General features: G+C 45.5%; 6 protein-coding genes and 1 non-coding gene across 8 annotated transcripts; 2 read left to right on the top strand and 5 right to left on the bottom strand.

Annotated features, from left to right (window-relative positions):
- Positions 1–1,871: 1,871 nt before the first annotated feature.
- LOC117140852 (transmembrane protein 209) lies at positions 1,872–3,971 on the bottom strand. The gene is made up of 5 exons (XM_033303979.1): positions 3,866–3,971; positions 3,505–3,809; positions 2,838–3,445; positions 2,452–2,781; positions 1,872–2,392 (listed from the first exon to the last, which is right to left on the bottom strand). Exons 1-5 carry the CDS (start codon positions 3,886–3,888, stop codon positions 2,030–2,032), a joined length of 1,629 nt encoding a protein of 542 aa, XP_033159870.1. The 5' UTR covers positions 3,889–3,971; the 3' UTR covers positions 1,872–2,029.
- Positions 3,972–4,604: 633 nt separating this feature from the next.
- Positions 4,605–4,676, bottom strand: Trnap-cgg. The gene has a single exon. It is a non-coding gene; the product is annotated as a tRNA-Pro (tRNA).
- Positions 4,677–5,051: 375 nt separating this feature from the next.
- Positions 5,052–6,041, bottom strand: LOC117141203. Its single transcript, XM_033304555.1, has 2 exons — positions 5,648–6,041; positions 5,052–5,524 (listed from the first exon to the last, which is right to left on the bottom strand). The coding sequence occupies exons 1-2, from the start codon at positions 6,039–6,041 to the stop codon at positions 5,052–5,054; spliced, it is 867 nt and encodes a 288-aa protein (XP_033160446.1).
- Positions 6,042–6,893: 852 nt separating this feature from the next.
- Positions 6,894–9,382, bottom strand: LOC117140239 (polycystin-2). The gene is made up of 4 exons (XM_033303041.1): positions 8,843–9,382; positions 8,333–8,704; positions 7,557–8,275; positions 6,894–7,474 (listed from the first exon to the last, which is right to left on the bottom strand). The coding sequence occupies exons 1-4, from the start codon at positions 9,380–9,382 to the stop codon at positions 6,895–6,897; spliced, it is 2,211 nt and encodes a 736-aa protein (XP_033158932.1). The 3' UTR covers position 6,894.
- Positions 9,383–9,642: 260 nt separating this feature from the next.
- On the bottom strand, positions 9,643–14,244 carry LOC117140135 (allatostatins MIP). The gene is made up of 2 exons (XM_033302901.1): positions 13,981–14,244; positions 9,643–10,732 (listed from the first exon to the last, which is right to left on the bottom strand). Exon 2 carries the CDS (start codon positions 10,728–10,730, stop codon positions 10,089–10,091), a length of 642 nt encoding a protein of 213 aa, XP_033158792.1. The 5' UTR covers positions 10,731–10,732; positions 13,981–14,244; the 3' UTR covers positions 9,643–10,088.
- Positions 14,245–17,436: 3,192 nt separating this feature from the next.
- Positions 17,437–22,807, top strand: LOC117139960. Of its 2 annotated transcripts, none has more exons than XM_033302654.1 (6): positions 17,437–17,615; positions 17,678–18,104; positions 18,163–18,410; positions 18,473–19,066; positions 19,125–19,938; positions 20,029–22,807. In XM_033302654.1, exons 1-6 carry the CDS (start codon positions 17,529–17,531, stop codon positions 21,831–21,833), a joined length of 3,975 nt encoding a protein of 1,324 aa, XP_033158545.1. In that variant the 5' UTR covers positions 17,437–17,528; the 3' UTR covers positions 21,834–22,807. The 2 variants fall into 2 exon arrangements, with proteins under 2 accessions (XP_033158545.1, XP_033158544.1); XM_033302653.1 differs by having other exon boundaries at positions 18,160–18,410; positions 20,029–22,806.
- A 1,407-nt stretch (positions 22,808–24,214) lies between these two features.
- On the top strand, positions 24,215–26,325 carry LOC117141589 (basic helix-loop-helix neural transcription factor TAP). The gene has a single exon (XM_033305102.1). The coding sequence runs from the start codon at positions 24,333–24,335 to the stop codon at positions 25,527–25,529; it is 1,197 nt and encodes a 398-aa protein (XP_033160993.1). The 5' UTR covers positions 24,215–24,332; the 3' UTR covers positions 25,530–26,325.
- Positions 26,326–26,564: the final 239 nt, after the last annotated feature.

Below are 26,564 nucleotides of genomic sequence, written 5' to 3' on the forward strand. Positions count from 1 at the left end.
AAGTAAAAGCTCCGACTGCGACCAGCTTATTGTGTGTCAATATTTGGTTGACCAGGCCAACGGATCCAGTTTGGTGGCTAAGTGAGTGCCTGGCCAGCGGGCGGAGGTGGAATAATAAAATCATTTTAATAGTTTCGCTGCCTGCAGTTTTACCGGGCTTTATGCAGCTCAATGAAATTAAAATGAACTGTCATTAAAAGTGGCTCCTTTGATATGTTCAGCGATTTTCTTGTCATCAATTCAAATAGTTGCTGCTCTTTGGTGGCCACTTTAATGAAGTTAATGGGTATTTAAATTCCCAGGGCTTAAGCCAACTTGAACCTGATTAATTATACTTAAAAGTGCCTTCAATATTGAAACAGAGTATGATATTTTTATTACTGATGTTTGATATGAACTTGTATTTGGTCGAAAAATGTTTCGTTACCTAATGCCCTACTTATGTCTTTGTTCTTATAATAAATGGATGGATTTACTCAACATGTCTTGAATCAGCACATTTATATCCGTTTACATATTTATTTTAAATACAAAATGTTCACATCCAACTGAATAGCATTGGCCATTGAGTGTTCACACCTTCCGCCACTTTTCCTTTCTTCAGCTGACAAGTGCTCCACTTAGACTTTTCCTCTTCGCCCGTGCCACGCCCCAAAGACGTCCTCGTCTCAAGGATAGTTAAGCTGCTTCAAAGCGATATTAGATGAAAATTTGTGTAAGCCGTAAAGAAAAAGCCCATTCAGGGAGAGTGTGAGACGATTGCCAATCGAATTTAATGCGCATTTCTTTTTAAAGTGCCAGCAGCTGGGAACGCACAATCCGCCCAGCCACCACCCATCCAAAAAGGCTTCTTTTGTCAACAGCAAGGTATTAGGAGGAGAATCCGCCCGAATCCCAGCCGCCACCCACTCGGGAGCAACCCAGCGAGCCGCACTAATCAACACAATTACGAAGCAGTCGAAGGAAAACTTTTCTAATTGGATATGAAGACGCGCACATGCGTTTCTTTAAAGGAATTTTACTCCAGCAGGCGAGGGTCCAAATATTGTGACAAGAAAATGGCTCGGCACAAGGAGATACCGACGTTCCGCGCCCCAAGTTCCAACTCCAATTCCCATCTTAGGCATGGCATCTCCCAACTCCGCGGCTGAAATGCTTTGACAAATTATTTTTAAGCCAATTTACAACTTGAGAAAAAGTATCAGGAAAACATATCACTCCACACACACCCAGGGTGTGTGGTTCGCTTCGGTTCGGTTGGGTGGCTGAGTGTGAGTGTTTGTGTAGGTAAAGCAAATATAATGCGAGGGATAAAAGTGTAAAGTTGACAACCCAGGCACATTACTCACCCGAGGTGCCAGCCATCCAGCCATCCAGCCATCCGGGCATCCGGGAGAGTAGGGGCGGCATTAAAATAACCAGCCAACCGATTCAACGTCAAGCCAGAGCCCAGAAATGAGCATGGCCAAGAGAAATGGTAATGTGACTGGTCGAGAGGGCCCAGGTCCTGCTCGTCCTGACGCTGGCTTTGGGGCCTCCGTTTGCGACTCCTTCATTTTGCACTACTTTGGAGCATTTTCTCAATGTCTCTCACTCGACAAAATGTCGACAGCGTCGGCGGAAACCATTAATTTTGTCACTTTCGGAAGTGCAAAGTGGCGAGCATGTGGGAGCATGTCGCTGGCCGAGCTAATGGCCAGGTCACCACCAACTGGCTGGTCAATAGTGAGAATCATGAAAGGGCAATTAAAGTCGGGCACCTGTGTGCACCTGTCCGCGAATATAGCTTGCCGCCGACTGCCAAACAAGTTAATTGCACAGACCGCAGGCCACACGACACTTGATAACCGCGAAACCACAACAGTCGTAAGTTGGCTTAATAATTACAAATGCATAATTTAATAGTAACGAATGATGAGGATTGCCCAAGCACCAAACGATAGTCGAGTCACAAAGGATGATGCTTAGAAGTAACGAGTGATTAGGGGTTGGGTTTAAAGTCATAGCCACGGCCGATTAGCTGCACAGTTCAGTCTTCGATCACGCACATTATGTTGATGCCACTCTTGCCAAGATTTACGCACTCCAGAGCGGAATCCTGGTGCTGTCGCATATAAATAAGGAACTGTATGATAACGTAGAACAGGTTATTCCTATCGTAGACGCAGTTGTGTAGTTCCTTGTCACTGATGAAGTTAAATTTGGGGTTAAGTAGGTTGCCGGTACTCAGAATGGCGCAGTGGGCCTTGTTGTGAACTGCGTTCACCACGTCCTTGGTTGAGCTTTTCTCGTCGCGAATTAACACGTAACGGGAGTGGAAGGGTCGTCCGCCGCCCTGCGGCAACGGCATCAACTGGCTATCCAAGTACACGCAAAACAAATGGAATATTATCTGCAGAATGAGGTTACAATTAATCAAATGTGCTTAGTTGCCGAATTTCTTAAACTCACAGCTGCATCGGTGGGCAAATGCTCGTCCCGCTGCGGGCCGTTGTGTGTTTTGCCCGAGTACCAGCGGTAGTCAGCTATGCAAGAACCCTGCGCAAGCTGCTTGATGCGCTGCACCAGGTATTCCTGGTTGCTAAAGGTGTCCAGGAAAGGTAAGAGCATGGGCAACATGGGCGCACACGTCTGCACGAACTGCTGGTTCTCGGCTGTTTTGCGTAATCGCTCTAGACTTACAGATCCAATTTTAATGTCAATCAGAGCTCGCTGGCGGAAAACATCGTCCACATAATTGATCTCTTTGACCAAACGCTGCAGTATGGTAGTAGAAATCCACTAGAAAATGGTAAGACTTTAGTAAATTGCAGTGGAATATTGAACGGGCTGCTTACAAATCTGAGGTTGGCCACATATTGCGACAGTTTGTCCGTGGATATGCGCTTGATGACCTCCGAATTGCTGTCCCTAAACTGAATGCCGCCAAACTCCTCAATCGAGGTGGGAGCATTTTCCGTAGAAACAGCCGGAGGGGGCGACAGTTGATAGATGGTGGTCTTGAGCATATAGGCCGCGTTGTTGCAGTAGTTCCAAAAGGAGTTGGCCGATCCCATGGTCTGCACATTGGGTGTATCCGAGCTGTCCACCATGCTGCGCTCCCGATCCGCCTGCTTCATTAGACTGGTCAACTTTCGAGTATCGGTCATGAAGTCATCGCGTCGCACCTCCACATACGGGGACTTGTAGGTAGACTCGTTGCTCAAATTGCTGGCATTCAGCGAGTTGTTTCGCACCATCGAGGAGTTGTAAGAGGTGTTTTGCTTCGTCTGCTGCGGCGTCCTTGTGGGACTTGGACTGCGGCGCATGGATTGCGAGCCCCAGCACGAGTCCTCGAAGGAGGAGTGCCAGTTTATGATGGGTATGTCGTCATCTATATCGCTATCCAGTTCGTAGCTGCGTGGTTTCATCACGGATCGGGAGCAAACTGTCCGAAAAGAGTTCTCTACGGGAATTAAAGTGGTTAAGTAGATGCGTTAGAAAGGGTTCCTTTGGATTCCTCACCTGCATTGCCGTCAAGCAGCCACTTTTGGATATCGCTACCCATAACTTGGTCACCACCAAACCATAACCACAAATACTTGCCGAAGCAGGCGAGCGCACTTAGGCCAATCAGGGTCGTAATGGTGCACTCCGCCAGGAACCAGTAGGTCCTGTAGTCGGACCGACATGCCTGCCAGAGGTCGAATAGAAGCAGCGACAGCAGCACCACATTTATGTAGCACCACTTGAGGTAATGCCACGCTTGGGCGCCCTGCAATCGCAAGTCCAGGCTGCGCTGCACCACCGGATTTTTACTCAGGGGCGAGCTGGGGAACATTCATGGGTTAATTTTATGAATTCTATACTAGTTTCTACCGCTTACCAATTAGTCCGTGTGAAATTCATTGCCTACTATGTAATAATTATTCGAAAATCTCCTGAATATGTCGAAAATGCCGGGAAAACTTGTTTGCAAGTGATCGCACAGACAAAAAGTTAGAATACCACAAGGTCACAAAATAAATACCGTTTGGAACGAAACGCGTTTTGTTGGTACTTTGTTGGCTCAAGACACCTTAGCGGAGACACTTTCCCTAGCGCAGACACTCACCAATCGGCGATGTTTTTGCGGGTATCGATTTTTAAAACCAAATTCAGAATTTTTTTAATAGATTTAAAGTTAATAATTTTTTGTTCAACGGAATGCTTAAAGCCATTCACCCACTTTAAACCTATTACTAAGCTGCCGTTTTTAATTAATCATTTAAATGAAGTGTATTATGATATTTTTTAGAAACGTTATAAATTTACCTGTTTTTTACAAAAATTTATTCTCTATCTTCAATATTTTATTACATATACCGTACAAACCGCAATGCCAAAAATGTTGGAACATTAATGAGGACGCTAAAAAATTCCTTAATTTAATTTATTTTGTTTTTAATAATAAAAATAACTCTTAATTTCTTTCATTCCCTAGTAAATTATTGATTTTTTTGGCTTATATATACATATGAGCAACTAAATGTGCATTCTCAATAACTTAAAAATATTTTAAAATAAATATTTATAAAAATACAATTTTTATTTTATCTAAAAATTTTACATTCTTCAGCGCACTTGGGCTCGTCCGGGAATTGAACCCGGGACCTCTCGCACCCGAAGCGAGAATCATACCTCTAGACCAACGAGCCGGATTGAACCGCAGTCGACTAATTAGGCAATCTAATGTAAGTCCAAAAAACTTACATATAGCCATTCCATAAGGTTCCGCTTAAATGTCACCCAAAATTATGTTATCTTCTCTCCATATAGCCAACCAATTATTAGACTCTCGTAGCACTAGACCCTTAATTGCTGAGAAAGACTAAAAAGAACTATGTAAATCCATTGCAAGGGTATACAAATCAATTGGTAAATGCCATCACTAAATTTAAATAAAACACGCTTGAAACTATATGATATATTAACAATAATTACTTATATATTGTTTCCTGATTTAATACATTTTCGAGAGTACGGTACTTAGATAGAGATATTCAGTTTTTCACCAGTGTGTTCCCTGATCTTTAAGCCCGCATCACTGCCCGTCTTCTCCTTCTTCGTTTGCCGACGACTGTTGGTCCGACTCCCACTCCCACACCAATCCCCGGGACAGGGGCTAGTTGCAGCAGGAGAGGATTACTGACCAGGGCGGCGGCGATGCCCAGAACGGTGGCACTGGCCAGCGGAATCAGGAAGCTTTTGGCCAGCAAGGCCTTTGGTGAGATCTCTGGCGTTCCCTTATGTGAGACTATCTCGTGGGAGTCGATGGGGTAGGAGCTGTAGGAGTAGTCCACTGGTGGCCCTGGGTAGTGGCCATGCTCGGGTCGGGGTCGGTAAAGGTGGTATGGCCCTCCGGCCTCTCCGCTGGAGGAGTAGCTGTGCCCAGGAGCAGGTCCTGGCTCGTAGCCATGTCCGTTGGATGGTCCATAGTCATACTGATAGGGGTGACTGTCATAGGCGTAACTTTTGCCAGCACTTCCACTGCTGCCATAATGCCCTTAAATGTTAATAAATACATACTTATTGAATCTACATGAACAGTAATTAATTTTATCTAGTGATCATATTAAGCTTTAGTTTATCTGTGTAGATATATACATTGGGTATTCCTTGAACTCACCCACGCTTATACGATCGTGTATATTCCCACCTAATTTCCACTTATCATAGGCCTGGCTGAGGTTATCATTTAGGCCACTGGCTTGGGAGCCATGGGCTCCTCCAACCGGCGGCAGCGCTCCAATGGGCTTGGATATAAAGCCAGCTGCAGTGCTGTCCAACTTGGATGACGATGAGCCCGGTCCGCGGTAGAACTCCGGTGGAGGATCGTAGCTCTTGGCTGCTGCGGAGCCCACGGGGTCCAGTTTCACGATAGCCTGTCGTTTCCGCGGCTGCATTGGCCGCCAGGACTCGGATTCCTTGGATGCGTTCTGCGCGGATGCGTGGGTTATGGTTAGAAGAAGACCGAGGCAAAGGCCAAAGGCCAGGAGTAACTTCCCTTGGGACGCGAACATGTTAACTGAGTGCGCCGCCTGCAGACCGACGGATTTTATATGGGTCCCCGTGTCGCCATGTCGTCATCTGGAGTGGGTGCCATTACAAGCGCTGGCGACAAATTGCAGTCCGACAATTTCAAACCGTCGCCGCTTGGCTGCTGGCATTGAGACGTCTGCAGTGCGTTTCGGGCGCGATTAGTGCCGCCAGCTTGGAGCCCCTTCAAGATTTGGCCACGCGGCTCTTTCCACACTCTTTCATCAGGCATTATATCAGGCGGAGGGAGCAACGAGCATGTAGTTGCCAATTTGTGCCTCTCTTGGATTATTGAAATAAAGCGTGCGCACCCAGAAATCCGTAGCCCCCCCGACAGGTGAGCAGCCAGAAATTAGTGGAGTTATTCGCGCCCTCGGCAAAAGAAAAACAAAAGTTCCAATCTACGTTTTAATTAAATCATTTATCGCTGCTTATTTCTAAAGTCGCGTTGCTCAGCGAAGGGGAATGATCGGAGGTGAAGTGAGGTCGTAGGGGGCCGGAAAAGTCATCTTTGGTGCAAAAGAAAGCACAACCTATGGAAAATGGTGGAAAGTGTTGCTAGAACGGTTGCGCAATAAAAGGCTTTTTCTTACTCTTATACTCATTATGATCCGGTTAAAATATATAAATAATAATACCCTTTTAAACCCAAAGTTTGTCTACATCTTCTCATCTGGCTCAATTTTAATATCACTGGAAGCAGACTTCTTGATCAGACAATCAAAAACCAAGTTGATGTCTTTTTTAAGACTGGAACGCTTTTATTAATGCCGTGTGGCACTTTAGAAATACATTCCAATTACATAAAAGAAATAGTTAAGAATGTCACGGCGATTATCAACGGCGCTTCCGATACATTTCCGGTATGTCGTCGGGATCGGAGTCGGATGGAGGTGGCGTGGGTAATTTGCCATCTTTGTCGCCCAATACCAATCGCTCGAGGATCTCAACCTGGAGGTCCAGGATAGCCATCAGCTTGAACAACTTCTCGCCGCGCAAGTGGTAGTCGGCACTTCGCTGCTCCTTGGTCAGGCGTGCCCTTTTCAACTCCTGCGGGCTCTTAATGAGGTCCCTCTTGAACTTAATCAGTTCCCGCCTATTTAGCTCTAGTTCCACATTCTCGGCAACAGTATGTCCACGGCGTTCGTACGTCTTTCGCAGGCATCGAAAGGTATCGCCAAAAAGATCCGCATACTCCACGTGCAGAAATTCCAGGAAGGTGATAGACGACCGATTGGCGTTTTCCTTTATGATCCTGCTCGTCTCGTTGAAGTAGTCATAGATGACGGAGGCGAAGACGTTCATCAAGAGAATCGCCAGGAAGAAGACCAGTGCCAGGTAGAGCAAGATCCCTAGAATGCGACCTCCGTGGAAGAAATCCGCAGGACGAATGTCACCGTTAAAACCCATGGAGTACCTGGATTAATTAGATTAGTTCATGGTTGAACCTAATGACTTGAAAGCTACCAAATAGAGATGTGATGTTTAGGGATACGTACCACATGCAGGTGACCACGGACTGAACCATGTGGCTGAAGACCACTGCGTTGTTTCCATTCGGCACCGCCAAAGTAATGCCAATGGCCATGATGACTACCACAATAATTACACCCAGACTGGCCACTGCTCGCCAGGCGGAGAAGAGGGTCTGTGTAAAAAGCTGAAAGACGGAGGAAAACTGGAGCACCTTCCACAGCCGCAGAGTGGTGATGCACACCAGGAAGCCCTTCACGATGAACAGCATTTGGTGGATGCGCAGTGGACGCTGGAAGTCGAGATACTGACCCTTGGTAGCCTTCTCGACCATCTGCAGCAGGGCATCTGTCTCAATGTCGCGCATGATTACCAAAATGGTCAGGAGGACGTTCAGTATATATATGGCCAGATCCACCATGGTCCAAGCCTCGTGGGCGGCGGCCGGATGATGCCAGATCTTCGTGAACACACCGCGGGCGAACAAGATGACCAAGACTGTGTACACGAACAGTATGAGAAGCTGAGGGGTGCTTCTCGTCTCCACACTTCCCAACATTGACACAGAATCCACATGCACCCGGGGCAACTGGATACCGAATGGGCTGTTCTCCAAACGCAGAGTGATCAACGTGAAAAGGTTGGCATCGGCGTTGTACATCGTCAAGTCGATAAACAAAGCCGAAGTATTTTTATCCAGCCAGCTGTAGTCTCTCAGGTATTCGATCTGCTTCACGCAGTTCACCTAGCAGCATTAAAAATGTACAAAATATTCGAGAATATCTCCTAGTATTATCCAGACCTTTGTGCTCATCATGAGCACCACGTAGCCGGCGACTTCCGGGTAGTTAAGCAAATAGCCATAATGATCGTAGTTGAGTAGCAGGCCATTCAGAAAACTGGGCTCGAACTCGGCCGGTACAAAGGGGTCGTAGATCCGCCAGAACTTCTCCGTATAATGCATCCGGCTATAAGGAAGGCGCCACTCGGGCGCATAGGTTTTCGTGTCCCACTCGGGCTTGCCCAGTCCAATATGGCAGTCCACTGGGCGCATTTGGCGCAGGCGCACCACCCCGATCTTCTGCCACTGATCCATGGCCCACCAGCCCTCGTAGCCGTTGGTTTTCTGCGCGTAGAAAGCCTCGACTAGGGTGATCTTCAGATAGCTATGCACCTAACGGATGAGAGGGATAGATTTATACATTTATACAGCATACATTTTTTTAACTCTTTATGACCATTCGATTGGCATTTCTTTCGGAAGCTTAAGTAATTCAATAATAAAACGCATTGTACAAAACACATTTCTTGCCTGGTATATAAAGTACACCTGCGACAGGCCGAAGGTGACCGTGGTATTGTCCCAGAAGAGTCGCTGCATGTTGTTGGTATTGTAGTAGTTAGTCTGGTCCTCCTGCAACACCACCATCAGCATCAGGGCAATAAAGTAGGAACCGTAGAGCAATAGGTCCCCGGCAATATGCTTGTATTTCTGGTTTAGCTGCTCGTTCGTGTGGCCCTCGGAGATCAGGAGCTCGGAGCGCAGACTGCGCAGCCGGATCTTCAAGTAGTCAATGTGGTCCATGGTGGGCCCCCCCTCTTCTGCTTTGTAGGGCGGGTCCTCCTGCGGCCAGGTGGCATAATCGATGCTCAGAATGAAGAAACGAATGGGCTCCAGGATGAGGTATTGGAAAAAGAAGACCAGGACGATGGTTACCAACATCGTCTTGAGTCTCTGGGGCTCGTGCATAAATCCCGAAAAGATTGCGACCAGGATGAAGCACACCAAAACGACACTTGCGGTCACCACGAAACACGTCAAGTCCTTGCGGCTAATACTTTTGAGACTCATTTTAACTGGCGTTCTTTGAAATTGCTGCAAGTTTGTACTAAAACTCAGTAGATATAAAATCCACGCTTGCTGCTTTTAATTTTAAAAGTCCATGAACTTAAACCACATGTATATATAGTGGAATGAAAGGGTATGGCATTGTCCTTCAGTTCGTCCATCCGTCTGAGATTATAAAATCATTTTAATTTTAATTAACCAACCCAACCAAGCCATAAAATCGATACTCATTTTGAATACTTTCAACGTATTTGTATTTCGTATTGATAGTTGCCATTTGGTATGTATTGATGTATATTTAAGTATAAAGATATATGCACAATTCATTAACTTAGTTAACGTTTCTAAATTAAAGCGGTATTCTTCCGAAAGTTCCTCTTGTATACGTGGAGACTAGGTGCTAGAGTAGATACATAGTTGACTAGACATACCGACATATATGTATGTAATGCGTATAATACTGGCTGATCGAGGCGGCGATCCGGATCGCCGGTCATCAGGATCCGGTGACTGGCGAGCGCTTTCATACATTTTCGGAATTGACTTTCAGTGGCACGGGACCGGGAGAAACTCCGGACAACCTAGTGCGACATGGACACTAAGAACGGAACCCCTTCGCGGAGGAAACACACATGCTATATACGGTTAGATACAGGTGGATTAGTTAGTCTGGTTATGATTTCCTGTGCTGCGACAATTCTCTGCGAGATTAGTTGCTGGGCAACTGGGAGCGCTTGCCCCAGCCGCCGTGGAGCTTCTGCCACTGGTCGCGTTTGCCCCACATGCCCTTCAGGTTGTTCCAGGTGGGCTCGCGCTTGCCCCAGGCGCCCCTGAACTTGTTCCAGCCCTGCGCCTGCCTCCTCTTTCCCCAGGCCACGTTCATGCTCTTCCAGGCCCGCTTCTCCACATCCGACTCGCCTGCGAGGTCATCGAAATCCTCGCCAGACTGCGATTGCTGCTGGAGCGGCTGTTGCTGCTGCTGCTGTGCGGATTGTCCATTTCCACTGGCCAGCCGCTCGAAGGTGTCCCAATCGATGGTGTTGGTGCCATCCGTGATTACCAGCGGAACAAAGTGACCGGTCATGTAGATGTCCGGATCGCTGGCGTCTCCGCTGGAGGACCGCTTGCCCCACGAGCTCTGCAGCGATTGCCAGGCGCGCTTGTTGTTGCCGTACAGGTCGCTCTCGCTAAGTTGATCCAGTACCACCTGTTCGGACAGGCCTCCGCCTCCTGGTTCATTGGAGGGTGGACTGCCAGCACTGCCACTGGCTACCAAATTTCCACAAGCGCTGCCCAGGATGAGAAGCACCATCAGAAAGCCGTAAGTTCTCCGCGTTTTAGTGTGAGCCATAGCTGTGGATATAAAAATTTAAAATATAAAGACCGCGACTTTGCTGGATTTAAATGTTAATTAGTTTAATAATAAAGTATAAGTTTCTGAAAAAGGACCTTTTAAAATATTGCTTGAAACCAATTTTGAAACTCAAAACAAAAAACTAAATTATTATTATACCATTAACAATTACAAGGAAGTTAGCTTTAATTCAAAATAAAATTCAAACGAAATTCATTTCAGTGCAAAGGTGTAAATATGAATGAATAAATGCCTGACGAAAGACCGATCCTGATGAGCAAGCACAACCGCACTCGCGGAATGCTCAATTAAGTCGCTGCCGACGCCACTCGACTGCTCCCTGGGGGACCCGGGAAGTCCTGGAGAGTCCTGCGGCAATCATTTCCGCCCGCGCCTCGGAATTACTGGAACACGCGCAAGAACAACAAGCGAGCGGGAACAAGCGTAGCGATTTAGCTAAATAACCTCTCTAATTGAAAGCGGTGGGGGCCGCCGGGTGGGCGGAATTGAGTGGTGCCCACCTTCGGCAGGATAACTGAGCTCATGCCGTCTGCCGACCGCTGCGTTAAAAGGCAGCAGCGCATAACAGTTACAATTTATGGTCTATTAATGTCCTTTCGGAGGTAGCAACCAGCGGGGCTACTGAGGAGTAGGCATTTCATTCGGCTGACTTCGGAATGCCAGTAGGCCAAACAATGGGGGGCGTGGGGCAGAAAGCCAATGTGCAGAGATGATTGGCAACCGGAGCAGGGAGAATCGCAGTCGATAATGATGCCTTAAAACGTTGATACGCTGCCCCGCAGTCAAGATTATGGTGCTGTTTACGCACTGGCTTAAGTGCCTTGCGATTGCACTTGCGGCCACTCGACAGACTAGACAAAAGCCGGAGGAAAATTCACGGAAAACTCAGTGGCTGTGGATGTGGGTGGAAAGAGGAGCGCGCTCGTTTGTTTGCACTTCCTGCCAAAGTAGTTTTCCCTATGCGTTCGCATGAGCACCGCCACCATATTGATTTGCATACATTCTAGCATTAGCTGTCAACAAAGCCACATCCTGTTTTAAGGACACTCCAAGAAGGCGGAAACGTCGGCGTATTAGGCTTTCGTTATTGCGTATTTTCGCAGTCCACATGCATAATGAAGCTGATATTATTAAATCCGCCACTAAGTGCCTTATGAGTAAAAATCTGTCTAAAAATAAAGCTTAGAATGTACCTCAACAATCCTAAATAAATCTATTATTTCTTGCTCTCCGATTATTCCTTTTTTAATGATTTAAAACGTGGCTATACGAAAAGCTAGCACATATTCGTGATGAGCTATCAATATATGTTGAAGTACCCCAAAACTTGCCTACAACCAGCCCTAATGGACAAATCTAATCCCTTAACTGCCCCGCTTCTATTGGAATTAGCACATTTGCCGTAATACCCGTCCGATTTTATGGTCATTGCGAGTCGGCTAGCAGCTGGTAGGCGCCAATATGGAAAGTCATCAACCGGGAATCAACTATGCAAAGCCCACTAAAATCGGAGCCACTGGGGGGCAGGAAGGACGTGGACATGGTATCTTATCTGGAAGTTTGCCTGATTAAATGATGTTGCTGGCCGCCCGCTTGGATTGGCGGACTAATTGAGAAGCGTCGGCGGTGGGCCAACCGGTTTCTGGATGCGACCATACTTCGTATGCGGATGTGTCCCCTAGCTCCTGGCCAAAGACCAACGACTCCTGACTGATTGTCCGAGTGCGGAGTTGGCTCTTTTTTTCCGGCTTAGCCCGGACTTAATTTGTGCGCTTGTCGTTGATTGATTGACGCCGCCCAGATGAAAGTTTTAGCGGCTTTGCGCCAAATTATAATATATAGCCATCGCGACGATAGAGCACGCATCGAATTTTATGACCACACCCCCACCACCCGCAGCGAGGATAGGATTGGAAGGGGTTTTGGGGGTCAAGGGGCAGGCAAACGTGCCGGGTCAACTTGTAATTGAAATTAACTGAAAATATTTATGGCCCTTGTGGCTGACATTCCTTCGAATTTGGTAGTTGACTTACGCAGCTCCATTATTAATTTGCCAGCCTGTTGCCGAATAATTCATGTGGTGTCAGGACGGAAGAGATATCCTTCGTCCCCATTGGCGACTCCCTCAAGTGTGGCAAGTGGCAAGCAAATTTTCGCGCCAAAATTAAACAGCCCGTTGCAAATCGAATTCGGCAGCTCGCCTATTTTTCGCATGTCTCGATAAATAGCTGGCGCAAATATTTGCCAAAGGATGGCATTCGCCAATAAGTATTTTGTTTAAATAGGTTTCCTGCCCAAGACACCCACGACACTCTGCTCAAGAACTCGTCGCCTGTTGCCGCTGAGTGTGAATCGAAGTATTCCCGGGGACATGGACATTAACGAAAAGTCGTAAATAAACAAAATATCCGCAAAAGAGTAAATATGCTGCTCGTCTCAAGCAGGTTAGCCGTGGGACTCCCGTATTTTGTCACTTCAATTTCCAATGGGTTTGTTTGGCAAGGGAGTTCTGCATAATTTGGCCATGTTTCGCAAATAAATTTACGCTGATGAGTCTTCTACTTTTATTTTTAAATTTTCGATACCTTTTTACATTTTAATTTGTGAACGAACGAAATGGGACGCAAATATTGAAAATAAACGCGTCATCGGGTTTTAATGAATAGTTAAAAGGGCACACATTAAAATTTTCACAAAATGGAAACTAATGAAATTTTTTGGAAAAATAAATGACCTTTATACATTTTTTATTAATTCACAAAAATTAAAATTAATTTACTCCCGTTTCAAATATAAATACAAATTTCTTCAGATTTTATTAATTGACAAAACCAAACATTTTATTAAACGGATGGATTAATTTAGCAATCGCAATCTTTAAGTTCACATATTTACTAATTTATATTTCTTTCTTATATTCTTACTAATAAATATTTCAAGCACATTCCTCAATGAATTTATTCCTCAGATACTAATTTCTTATTTTAAAAATGATCTTTATCTTTATCTTTGAAAAGGCTTGCTTTGTGTACCACTTATACGAAATAAATTGAAAGGCAAATTGTTTAGGACTGGATTTGGAAACTATTTAATAAATTCGCGCAATAAAAAATTTAAATTTCAACTAGAAAATAAACCACAAGAATTCACTTTTGAATTCATTTCCTGGGGCCTCAAAGCCTCAAATCGAGTTACGAGCATATTGAATATCGAACGAACCACTTACCTGACTATATATCTCCTCGCGATTTTAGCGTACGAATTATTATTGAGGCCAGCGGAAACTGCGGCCAGGGTTTTACAATTTTATTTCGGGTTTTGCTGCGCACTCTTTTATAGAATTTTTTCCGACATGAAATAGCGTTTTTAAGTGAGTTTACGGGCGCGAGTGCAATTCAATTAGCGCTCTCACTTGACCGGTGTGAAACAGATTTCGAGGAGCGTGGGAGCTGGAAGTCCTGTCCTGGCTGTTGGCTGTGCGCAAACCTGTTGATCAACTGCTAATGATACGCAGCCCGGCGCGGCGGTCGCTTATAAATCAAAACGGAAGCGAATCGCCGCCCGAGCGGCCATCCATGTGTCCACGAAGGGTGCTTCGTTTAGGTGGGTGTGTGTGTGTGTGTGTGGACAGGAATGCCGGCTGCGCACGCACACAATGGCAGGGGGATATGGATATCCGCTTGTCGCCTGTCGTTTGTGCAACGGAAGTGGCCGAAAAGTGTGTTGCCTACTTAGCGGGGTACGTGTTAGTATAAGTGTAAGTGTAAGCGAGCGTAATGTATGTGTGCGTATGGGTGAGTGAGGAGAAGCCCCGAGTTTAGGGCACACATGCGCGATTGTTTGCTCTGACTCCCACCATCCGACCGGCGGAGACCATTCTCGATCCCCTGGGGAAGCCGAGCCTTGGACTCATTCAAATTCAGGTACACGCACTCCTTGGGGCATTTAAAATTAAACACTCCGCACACTTACAATGAAGCAAATGGAACGACTGACGACAGCATATTGCATATTGCATTTCTTTGTCACCGGGTGGCAATTGACCAAACACAAATACGATTCCCGCCACTTACCAACCACCGATGTACCTATGCCCGCAGCTCCATCCTGAATGCGACTCCACAGCAGGATGCTTAGGATCCGGAGGAGAACCCTTTTAGTGCTTCATGAATATTTATGGCGACACAGCGCCTCCTCCGTTTTGTTGCTAAAAAACGAAGGATAAAAAGAGCTTCTTCAATTACAAGTGACGCCCCAAAGATGTCAAGTGGGAGTGTGTGTCGTGTTGTGTTGTGTGTGTTGCAGCGTATCGCTTTCTATGCGAGCACATCAACAGGTTTTCATTTGTGGCCATTTGATGGGACGCCGAATAAACGATGATGGGAATATTTATGACACTCCTCTGCCGGTGCGTATAATGAATGGCCCATGGGACCCCACCCGCACCCGCACCCTTGGAGCGCTGCAGAGTTCGTCCATCCAGGAGATAAGCTACGTAGTTACTAATTGATTTGGCCACTGATAAATCGCTGCCGACTCTCAACGCCGATGACAGCTACATGTGTCCGTTCCTCCGCAGCACTAAAAAAAAACTTGATCGATTATGAAGCTCTTTAGAGAGAAAATCAAATATTTATAGATGATGGAATGTGTTTATTTTGATATGGAAAAGTATTGATTATACGGTAGAAAAGGAGGTAATACATGAAGATTGGATGTTGGTTTCAAATAAAATTAAACAATGAATAACTGATATTATAGAAATATATTTACTCTGAATATTTACCTTTTATATTATCCAAGCTGAAAAGGATTTTTCTCAGTGCACTTGATGGTAAGTGAATTGCAGCAGGAGCAACAGAAGCAACAGAAGCCCAAACGATTGTAAATCATTTCCATTTACGTGTCTGGCCTAATTGCAGCCATCCGACGGAGACCTTTGAGCGATCCATTTGGATACGTCACCACTAATGTTTCATTTGCATGGTGACAAAGTGAATTAAATGGGTTCGCCTTAAAGGCGCAACTTTGGCCGCACAATGGGAGAATGCAGCGAAGCCCCGCCCTGACCAAACGCCTTTTCCGTTCTCCTGGACGCCACATTTGTGTGGGAATCCCTCGGTGCTTCCATTGTGAAGATGATGTAGCTGGCGCTGTTGGCAGCTAATAATAATTTGTTTGCACTTTGCATATGCCATCTGGACAACAAAGGGCCGGGGCAGCCAGGACATTCGCAAGACATGGGGAACACAATGTCCTGGGGTCAAGGCAAACGTCCTCCAGAACTCTTATATCCGCGCAAGAAATCACTGCATTGGAATAGTGGGTGTATTGGAGTACTTATTGGTTTTCAATTTTCTTTTATTATAAGTCAGGTCAAATTGTCTTGAAAAATCATTATAACAATTATTTTTCTCCATATTAAGTGATGGTAATTTTGAAAGATTTCAATGTGTCACCTTTAAGATATCATTATGTTCTTATCATGACTGTATATCGATAGGCTTAAATGTTAATTGCCTGTCATTTTTATAATTATCGCGTCACTTCAATAAGAAAATTGGTTAGTTGCGTTTAATTCTCTTCGATGTTCAGTTCGTTTTGCAGTTTCAATTTAAATATAAAATCAATTGTGTATCCGGTATTGTAGTGAATAATTTCGATTGCACTTAATGATTAACCAATTGCCTAAAGCATCAGTTCAATATTGATACATTTGCAGTTTATATATACGACCCAGTTAAATTCGCGAAATTCTTTTCGAGTTGTTGCTGCTCCAGTCCGGTTGCGAATTGCCATCCTCGTGGTCGCATCATGGTGCTTGTAGTTCCCATGCTGCTGCTTCGAATTCCTTCAAAAATTTGCTACTGGCATATCAGATGTCGCAATTAATGATAAAAGTGGTTTGTCTTCTGAACAATTGCTTTTTTCGCAGTATTCTAGGTTATGTTCTATCAGTGCCTACAAATGTGCTCGTCGCACATACATTCTTAAGTGTTCCCAGCTCTAAGTTGTCTGTGCTGTTTTAATACTTTTTTTAAAACATCAATTTCCTAATTGGTTATTTAACTATTATACAAACGACACAAGTGTTCCGTTTTTGTTAGTAGTCAACCAAGCATATAGCATATGAAAAATCCGCGTGTTTTCGTCTGCAAAGTTTTCGTCGTGTTTTTCTGACGAACAGTATCCAGAAATATCGTTCTGTCTCAGGAATTCGAGGTCTGTTAAAAGAGGCTAAAGCCAAGTTTAATACAAGGAAGTTGGTTTCCTTTCCCTATCATAGCCTCAGTACAATTTCTATATTTATAAATGCAAAGAAACTGCAAACTTACCACTTACTTACAACGCTATAATTTACTTTACATTAAAAAATATGTTGATATAAAAAAAGTAAAATAATATATATATTTTTTATTATTTATATAATATATTTTTTTATATATATATACTGTTAAAAAAATGTCTATACTGTATCGCATTTACAAAATGCATATATTCTTGCTGTATTTTTTTTTCAAATAAATTACTTTTGCCTGCGCCAAAAATTTAAGTTGGCAACAATGGCCATAGCGAGTGCACCTTCCCCATTCAGCAATTACAGCTAGTCTCGCGAGCGAGTACATGAACCTCGAGACAGCGCTGCCACTATGTTTAATACCATCCATTTACAGTAATCGGGGTCAGCTGTTGCAAGCTAAATAAAACTAAATACAAGCCGGCTGAAAAACAAATCGACTATTCGCAGAATTGTCATGAATTAGGTACTGCAGAATGGATCTAATATTTTCTCAGGATGTGCACGATGCACAGAAGTTCCTGGATTGTGCGGAGAAACTGGAGTACGACGAGTTCTCGGCGGTAAGGACTGGTTTCGAACATATATCCTGATGTCCTGTCATGGCTTTAATCTTGATCTACAGAAAATGTTTGTATTCTGCAATGCGCACAGCGATGTGGATGTGTTTGAGCTAATGGGCAATGACCGGTTGTCGCAGTTAATCTACGGATGGGAGGTGTGCCACCTGCCCACCAGGAATTCCGAGTCCTTAAAGGATCCAGCGCTGCGTCACATGGTGCGGGTTTTGGCCCACCACTCGCTGCTGATTTTGTTTAGCCAGGAGTGGAAGACCTGCTCCGAAGGCCTCAAGCAACTGTTGCTCTACAGCCTCACCAAGGCGGTGCCGGCGTTCTACCAGATTGCTGACCTTGCCAATTTCAACTGGTCGTACGTTCTGCAGTTCCAGACAAAGCCTTGGAGCCTGCCCTATCTGCAGCAGCTATTCCTTAACCTGAAGCTGAACAAACACACCGCCATCGAGCACCCAGTTCCTGCGGCATCAGAAGAAGGTAAGCAATTACTATTTTTCCACAAGGATTAATCTAATCATAGTCAATTTTTTAGAAGTTGCTTTCCTGATACAGGAAGGGATATCTCTGGCCCTGTTGCGGCTAATACAACTCTTTAATGCCGGCAACTTTGAGGCCGTGAAACAGCTGGCGCTTCGGATGCTGGCTGCTTGGGTGAAAGCACACGAAAATGATCCATTTGTGTCCTTTGAAGGGGATAAAAACTCAATTACACTAATCGGTCATCTATACCTTTTGACTGTTTTTGTAAGAGATGAAAATCGAGGCTTTGTGATAGATAATTTGGTAAGGAAAACTTACATGATATAACATATCAAACATAATGTAATCATAAAACCACTCCTTAGATGTACAACATACGGTTCTATACCCAGATCATGCAGGAAGCTTCGATCTTACATGACATTAACTTTACGCCAGCTCGGCTTATTGCCCAGGTTTGCGTGCGTCTTCAACTCGGAAAAAATGGGTTCTTTGAGCAAATTGGGTTTAGGAAATTCAAATTCAGTCTGGTCACTTCATTTGCCGTCATACTGGAGGTCTACGCCAGCTATGTGCTGGGGAATCTCTTGATGGAGCTTCAGGCGCTCAACGAACACGATTTTCTGGAGCACCTGCCACAGTTCAAAGAGCTAATGTATCGCTATGTAGAGGAGCGGGAGAGCAGCGAGCGCTTCCTTCTAGAGGAGCTTAAGAAGAAGGAAAACCAGCGAAACAGCCACTTTCAACCACATGTAGTAGAGCTAAATCTCAACTACCAGCAGCAGATATGCAAGGGAAACCGAGCCAGCAACTTAGGCGACTACAAGAACTGTGATGAAGACGAAATGATTCAACCTGAGGTGGACGAAGAACAAGATCGACAAATAGATCCCGTGTTTCAAAATGTACCAAACAATGAGGAAGTTTTGAGCTTTGTGTACAAACTTCTGGCAGAGCGGGTAAGCGATGAGAACTAAGAAAAGCAATTGCTTTACTAAACAAAGTGCTCTCTTTCAGAATTTTTCAGGCTGGAAATTTGCTAAGATTGCCCTGCTGCTGAAGATCATTGGGCAACAGTTGAATGCAATTGAAATATGGAAATATCATCCCGGATTAACAGTTGATTTTATGCTTAATTTGGAAGAAAAGATGTCGGAAAACTATGCTGACCTCGCCAAGGTATTCTCCGAACATGGGTTTATGGAGGCAGAATTTTGGCTGACTGCTTTCTACCTCCACCCCACATCATCGAATTATAACGAAGTGAGGCGCTGTTCGCGGATCAAGAAAAAGCGACAGGAGGATGACTTGCTTCCTGCTACGACGCCACAGAACGTCAAGTACGAACTGCTGAGCTCCACCATCGATGTGGACGAGATTGTGAAAATAACGAACCATTTCGATCCAGTGGCCGACTACGATTCTATACACAAGTCGCTGCAGGCGTTGCGGCTTCCCCGCAGCATGATCCAGGACCTTCTGACCGTGGTCTTCCAACCACGGAATAAACGATACTCATGGGCTCTCGATTGGCACACGCTGCACGAGCGTTGCCATGCCCTACTCAAAAGTCCGGACCTGAAGAGAAAATTTGTGTCTCTCAACATGGCCGAGGCAGGCGACAATTTGAAGTACCTCAAGATCGACTATGCCAAATACAGGGATCGCCCGCAGTTGGACTATGGCACCATAGAAGAGGGCTACGAAAATGCGGCTAATCTCCCAGAGGTTGAGGAAGAAGCTGAATCAACGCCAGCAGTGGATGATGAAGCAGAGAAAGCCAAGGAGCAGAAAAAGCGGCGACCCGCAAAACGCAAATTTTGGGACGAAGGTTAGCAACGAAATCGTTTTCTTTTGAGCCACTTGCTTTCATAAATAGTACTTTCATTCATACTAATAATTTAAATTTAAAACCCCACAGTAGCGTTCTCGGAAGACGAGGAGGAGGCTGCCTCAAGCGATTCGGAGCACTACTACACAGGAAATGGCCGCCGGACTCGGGTTAGGGCCGCAGCCATGGTTGCCAATGCCATGTTGTCTGACATGGATCGAAGTGTGCGCGGTGGGCGACGATCGAGCTCTCCAGAGACATCAAATCACCAATTTCATAAACAGCCCGTCGTCGAGGAGCAGCCAAAAATCGCAGTCCAGCCTCCAAAACAACTGTGTCTACAAGAAACACCTGCACGTGTCGAAAAGCGTACGATTTGCGAACTGTTGGAGTCACGACCCAAATTTACTAATGAAACCGTCGGTTTTAAGCCGATTGCCGACATATGGAGTTTCAAGAAGGAAGAGCTGCAGAATGTGGTAGGCGACAGCAGCAGCATGATAGAGTGCGCCTCGATCATAAACAAATTCAAAATCTTGAAGGCCCTCAAAATGGCCAAAGCTGCAAAAGCACCCGTGCAGCCATGTCCCCAGCTCGTTCGAAAAATCGTTCGCACGGGATCGGAAACTGAAAGCGTAAACTCCGAAACTTCAACGATGGCTACCCACGACTTCAATGAGGAGGAGGTCAGCGAAGGTTCTACCGCTGTAAGTAATGAGCTAACACCTTCGCCGACCACAAAGTCTGATTTAACCACGGACCCAGAAGTGTTGCAGCCCACTGGTGGAACCAAAACGCATTTGATCCATGGGAGCCTAGAATCTACAAAAGTGCCACAGAAGACTCCGGAGTTTAAGTTTTTGACCAAGGAGCCCGTAAGAACTGGAGAACAGACCCAGCAGCCACTGGGAGATGCCTTAAAGACTAGTGATCTTATACAGGTCCTCCCAAATAGACCGTTCAAAGTAGAGGGACTGGAAGCGAGACAGGCGGTCGAAAAGCCAAAAGGAACTAGACAACCGCAACGAGATCTGCCGAATACTAGAAAACAAAAAGATAAGCTTATCCACATGCAGCGCTTAGAAAATTCTCAGCTGCCTAATGAAATGTCAACGCCATCAGAAACCGGGACAGAAACCGACACCGCGGAGGAGACCCTTCTGTGGGATGGCAGTGATGAGAACCCGAGAAACAAGCGCTTAAAATTTATCACAGTGAACAACGAATCCAATTCCAGATCTCCTGCAAGCGATACCAAGGAAATGGAGACAAATCGTCAAATCAACGAATGCCTGACGCGTTCTTCTCAGGTGTGCTTAACCGGACTGACACCACAAGACATAGAAAAACTCAGGGGAGTAAGAGTTCGTGTTAAGCGAACTAATCTGGCAAATTTATATCACGACCAGACACGTCGCAGCCAAAGAAGGCTCACAGCGAGTCTGAACGGCCAGAGCCGCTCCCACACCGAGGACAGCAATGCATCTTCGAACAGCTACAATGAGCGCCAATATGGTAGGCGCCGCTTTAAGAAGTTTGTGCACATCACATCGGACTCGCCAGCACCTTCGGAATCGTCCACGCCATCGCCGCGCATGATAAACAAGCCGATCTTCAAGCACATTACATCCGATTCCTCGACAGATCTCGAGGAGGTGCCTCGGTCTGTTTCTGCGATTAGAAGACGCGGACGCGGTCGTGAACGCAGTGGACCCAAGTGTAGAACACAACCAAATTTGCGACGATCGCCTTCGTTTCAGCCAGATGTGATCGAGCTGTCCTCGGACTCTCTTTCGTCCAACTCACCAATTCCAGCCGCTAACCACCCGATGAATAACTTTACACATGCAATGGATATGGATCCGCTTTACGAGGAGGCCATCATTCCATTCTAACACGCTGTTGACAAGTCGAGCCTGCTACCGAGCCGGAGGCGATGTTCTACGTGCCCGGAACGAATGCTGGCGAAGGGATGTTCGGAGGTTGCGCAGCAGAGGAAGGGAGCAAGGAAGATGAAGTATAGCTGGGAAAATCGAATTCGTCTCGCTTGTTAGAATGCAATTAGCCTGGGGCACACTTGGTATTTGCTTTGGCTACCAAAACGCCAGGATTTTGATGAAATTATTTACGTGTACATCTGTTTGACCAAGTTTCCGGCTCCGGCTCCGGCTTTGTATTTCGGTTTTTATTTGGACTGTGACGCCGCCTGAGGGCCTTTAAAAAAGAACTCTCATCGAGTCCAGGCCAACACTCAATGGAAAAAGCAAACGCATCCGCATTTCAATTAACTGCCTAATTGATGTGCATTGTGGTTCTAAAAAAAACCAAATTAGCTACACGCGTCGGAGTAGCTTTGTAATACGGATGACGACGACGGCGACACGTGGCTGCTGGTGTGAATTTAAGTGGCATATATATAGCTCAAAGAAGCTGGGTTCGGAAAAATCGAATTTTTGAAATTTAAAAGCTGGAATCGTGTGCCAGTTTCTTGCCCATGTTTGTCCACCAATTAGTTTTTTTTGCCCACGTCCAGTTTTTGAGATATGAATTTTTCGAAAATCCAGGTCGTGGGCTATATCAAAAACTAAGTGATTTGGAGAGGAAAAGCCGGACAGGGATATTATTCTCATGTAAGAGAAGTTGTTAGTAGTACTTAGCTCTTATAAAGATATTAATACAAACTACCATTAATATACTGTTTAAAACTTCAATATAACTTACGGAAACACTCATTGTACTGATCTTACAAGAAAAATTATTAAAAAATAAATAGGTATGCCCTTAAGCATTTGTTTATTTATATAAATCTATAAGGAAATTAATTAAACATCAGCTCTACTTAGTACATGTTTCATAACTAATCGTTTAGCTACCTTACACAAAATCATACAACCGAAAATATGAAGTTTATTATAAATATTAAAGAAATAATTGATGGTGTCACAATTACTTAAGCAAGGTCTATATTTTTTCCAGCAAAAGCACTCAATTTATATCCATTAGGAAACTACCGGCTTCATAAGCTGCTTGAAATGTGGCATATTACTAAATTAGCCCCCTCGACACTCAAGTTCTCACTCGTGCTGGTAATTTGCGGCAATTGCCGCATATCATAACAAATCCGCACGTGGCACCCGTCGTCCACTTGAAATTGCAACTCCGATCCTCCTTCAACAGGATTGCCGCAGATAGGAATCCCAAATCGGCACACTTGGCCACTTGAGCAGCCGTTAAGACCGCGGCACGTGCCAACGCCTGGGTTTTGGGCCTTCTATCAGGAGGATGGAGTCCTGTGGGAGTGAGTGCTTTCCGTTGAATACACATGTTGCTTTTGGTAAGTGGAGGCGGCATCCTGGCCACGTGCCACTAACCCGTTTAGCGACAGTCGTAAGCCCTAAACGATTATTGCGGTTTAGTTGCGAAAGGCGAAATAGTTGATGGTAATTGAATCGTTTGAATTGCAATCGCATTAGTTCGATGTTGCGATAAAATAAAGTAACAATTTATTTAGTCCACGAAGCACTCATACATACTCTATAGATGTAGGTAAGGATAAGGACTCTTTACCTAGTACGGTAATGGATTAAATCTCGTCTGAAAATGATACCTACTCCAAAAACATAGCAAAGTCGTAATGATCCAAAGATATCATATTCAACAAAAGTATTTCCTTAATTTTAAACATTTTTTTACTTATCATTAAGGTGAGGGTTTTTTAAAAAATGATAATATTTCTTCTTTTAATTTAATTATAATAAAAGCATAACTAAAATGGAACAACAATAAAACTCATTCATTAATATAAATATTATTAAGTTAAAAATATGCAGTAAACACATTGTATTAAAATACCCCTAGAGGAAGGGTATGACTATAGAGACGAGCTTTGATGATGCCGTTGGCGACACCGCTGATCCTCGGACGCAGACATCCTTCCGATTGGCTTAGAGAGCACCGCTCGCAGCGGAGCGTGAAAAATGCTCGTATTTTGACTGGTAGCGGCGGCCCGCAGAACGAATCTCCATCTCCAGGAAGTTCACCCCGCTGCCGGGAGTTCCAGCTATACGACGTTGGTGTGTGAGTGGGCAAAAGCCACCCCCGGGCGGCAATCACAGCGCATATCTGTTGGGATTTGTGTCGGGGTTCTGTGCTCTCTACTCTGCGCTATGGCGCCGCCACGACCGACGACAATGCGCCGAGGGTTGATGCCTGTTAGTCCGGACCCAAAGCAGCGGGCTTAATGGCTGGCCGGGCACATAAAACCGGTGCGCACTCCTCGCCAGCTTTTAGTTGGTGCGGGCACGCGAGACGCGAAGAAACAACTCTCTCAAAGCGGAAATCGTAAATCGGAAATGTGCTAAAGGATATACACACCGAGATAAAGATACGAGATCATGGCCGCCTGCTACAATGCCTACAGCGCTGGCTCACAGTCCTTCGAGTTCGACGAGGACGACGACGACGCCTCCTTCGACAGTGGCTACGAGAAGAGTTTCGAGACGGAGGCCCAGTTGAGCTCACGACGCCGCTTGGACTTCGGCACTCCGCCGACTCCGGCGATCCCGCAACCGTACTCCGGCGGCACCTGGGACGCCGTACCGCTCAGCTCACCGCCGGCGGGCTTCGTGGGATTGCTCGACACGAGCAGCAATCACAGCACTCGGAGCGGCAGGACACTGGTCGAGCACCTGAACAGTCGGGCCACGAATGGCGTCTTCGATCCGCCATTGACCAGTACGCCGGTGAAGTCGCCAGAGGATCCCGATGCGCCGCGACCGAAACGCAAATATGCCGTCGGCAAGAACAGAGTAACTCGCTCGCGCAGTCCAACCCAAGTGGTAAAGATCAAGCGATTCCGCCGCATGAAGGCCAATGACCGGGAGCGGAATCGGATGCATAACTTGAATGATGCCCTGGAGAAACTACGCGTCACTCTGCCCTCGCTTCCCGAGGAGACGAAGCTGACGAAGATCGAGATCCTGCGATTTGCGCACAACTACATCTTTGCCCTGGAGCAGGTGCTGGAAAGCGGAGGTTCAATCAACCTGGATCTGGAGAAGCTGCAGAACTTCACGCTGAGTGGCGAGAGGATCACCAAGGAGCTCTTCGATGCTCTTTTCGTGAATCCACAGCCGTATCCCATGTTCGGACGAATGTTCCCCTATGGCCAGGGAGTGGCGCCTCTTGCACAGCACCAGACTGCTCCAGCATCGCACGCGGAGCAGCCGCCGGCAATGGGTGGCTTTCAGCACGGCATGGACTATCCGCAGCAGCCACCAGGATTCGACTTTACAGGCAGCATGCGGTTTTACCACCAACAGCAACAGCAGCCGCATCAGCCTCACCATCTGCAGCCTAATCCCCAGCAGGAGTCCAGCCCGCAGCAGTTTTCGCAGGAGAAATACGATCTGTTCAGGGGATCCTTCGATGCAGCTGCCAATGTTCATCCTACAAACTTGGATTCTGGGATTCACCAGCAGAGCAGTTTCTACTCGCAAACACCGCCATGGAAGGACTATCCGGAGGATCAGGCACACGTGCATCTCGTTGCACATCCACACAGCTACAAACACTTCGCCCCGCAGGTGTAGCACAGTTTTGGGGGCCAAACTACGATCTTAGGGTGTTCAGCGTGATATACTAAAAGATTGCCGGGAATTGCAGGAAACTGATCAAGGGGAATCCCCCGAAGCGATTTGCCCTTGACTTACTTTAAAAACAAATCTAAAGTAACTTATGGGTTCTATCTCCGGGTTTCCCTTCCTCACTTTTCTCAACTTTCCTGCAATCCGTTGATATTGGTAATAAGCGAGGCACCTAATTGACTGCTGAGATTATCCTCAAGTTGAAAATTTCATATTTCATGCTTGCTATAATCTTTGAACTCAATTAGTTTCATGTTATAGAGGGATCCTCAATAGATTAACCAATTTAAAGCCAAACATCCAAGGTAAAGCTTCACTAACTCCTTATTATTTCTTATGAATTCCCATAATATTTGCATTCATTGGCTTTTTTCTTGTGGATCCCTGGTGAATATTTGAATCAAAAGTGCTTAGAATAATCAATTTTTCAAAAAAGCACTCTTCTTCTGAACATATTCGCATTCTTCTTGACTATATAGTACAAATCGGTTGTCCATTTAGTGTAAGCGATACGTACCTTGCCATTCTAGACTTAAGACCTATCTATAAGGATCCTTGAAATGAACCAGGTATTAGCCATAATTAACTGTACAATCGATTAAGTATGTAGGTTATGCCAGATTCTATATCAGTTATTGCAATGCAAGGAAAGCGAGCTAGTCAGGGCCAGAACTTTAAGGTGATAAGATTGAATTTCGATGTAAAGCCATAATAATTTATTTTTGCAAATAAAGTTGACGATCAAAACGAGCCGGAAAATTGTTTTGCGAGTGGGAAGAATGGACGAACTCCAGGACAAAGTCAAAAATAGTAGCCAAAGCAAACAACCCTGGAATCAGTACCGCCGCTGTGTGCGGGTTTCAGATCCCAAACAATGGACTTAAATTCAAATAAATATTGTATATTGCAGGGCACATAAAACGAATGGCTTTGTGTGTGTGCACTGCAGCTTGTTCTTATCGTAGGGGGCACTTTTCGCCC

Source organism: Drosophila mauritiana, chromosome 3L, assembly GCF_004382145.1.
Source record: "Drosophila mauritiana strain mau12 chromosome 3L, ASM438214v1, whole genome shotgun sequence".
Lineage (NCBI taxonomy): Eukaryota > Metazoa > Arthropoda > Insecta > Diptera > Drosophilidae > Drosophila > Drosophila mauritiana.

Bases quoted from the DNA above. Each gene is read 5' to 3' on its own strand.
- LOC117140852 (XM_033303979.1), bottom strand. From the start codon at position 3,888: ATGAATTTCACACGGACTAATTG. The intron at 2,782-2,837 runs GTAAGCAGCCCG...ACCATTTTCTAG, and splicing joins ATGTGGCCAACCTCAGATTT to TGGATTTCTACTACCATACT. The intron at 2,393-2,451 runs GTGAGTTTAAGA...CTCATTCTGCAG, and splicing joins ATTTGCCCACCGATGCAGCT to ATAATATTCCATTTGTTTTG.
- LOC117141203 (XM_033304555.1), bottom strand. From the start codon at position 6,041: ATGTTCGCGTCCCAAGGGAAGTTACTCCTGGCCTTTGGCCTTTGCCTC. The intron at 5,525-5,647 runs GTGAGTTCAAGG...TTAACATTTAAG, and splicing joins ACACGATCGTATAAGCGTGG to GGCATTATGGCAGCAGTGGA.
- LOC117140239 (XM_033303041.1), bottom strand. From the start codon at position 9,382: ATGAGTCTCAAAAGTATTAGCCGCAAGGACTTGACGTGTTTCGTGGTG. The intron at 8,705-8,842 runs GCAAGAAATGTG...CTCATCCGTTAG, and splicing joins AGGTGTACTTTATATACCAG to GTGCATAGCTATCTGAAGAT. The intron at 7,475-7,556 runs GTACGTATCCCT...TAATTAATCCAG, and splicing joins TCCGTGGTCACCTGCATGTG to GTACTCCATGGGTTTTAACG.
- LOC117140135 (XM_033302901.1), bottom strand. From the start codon at position 10,730: ATGGCTCACACTAAAACGCGGAGAACTTACGGCTTTCTGATGGTGCTT.
- LOC117139960 (XM_033302653.1), top strand. From the start codon at position 17,529: ATGGATCTAATATTTTCTCAGGATGTGCACGATGCACAGAAGTTCCTG. The intron at 18,105-18,159 runs GTAAGCAATTAC...TCAATTTTTTAG, and splicing joins TCCTGCGGCATCAGAAGAAG to AAGTTGCTTTCCTGATACAG. The intron at 19,939-20,028 runs GTTAGCAACGAA...AAAACCCCACAG, and splicing joins ACGCAAATTTTGGGACGAAG to TAGCGTTCTCGGAAGACGAG.
- LOC117141589 (XM_033305102.1), top strand. From the start codon at position 24,333: ATGGCCGCCTGCTACAATGCCTACAGCGCTGGCTCACAGTCCTTCGAG.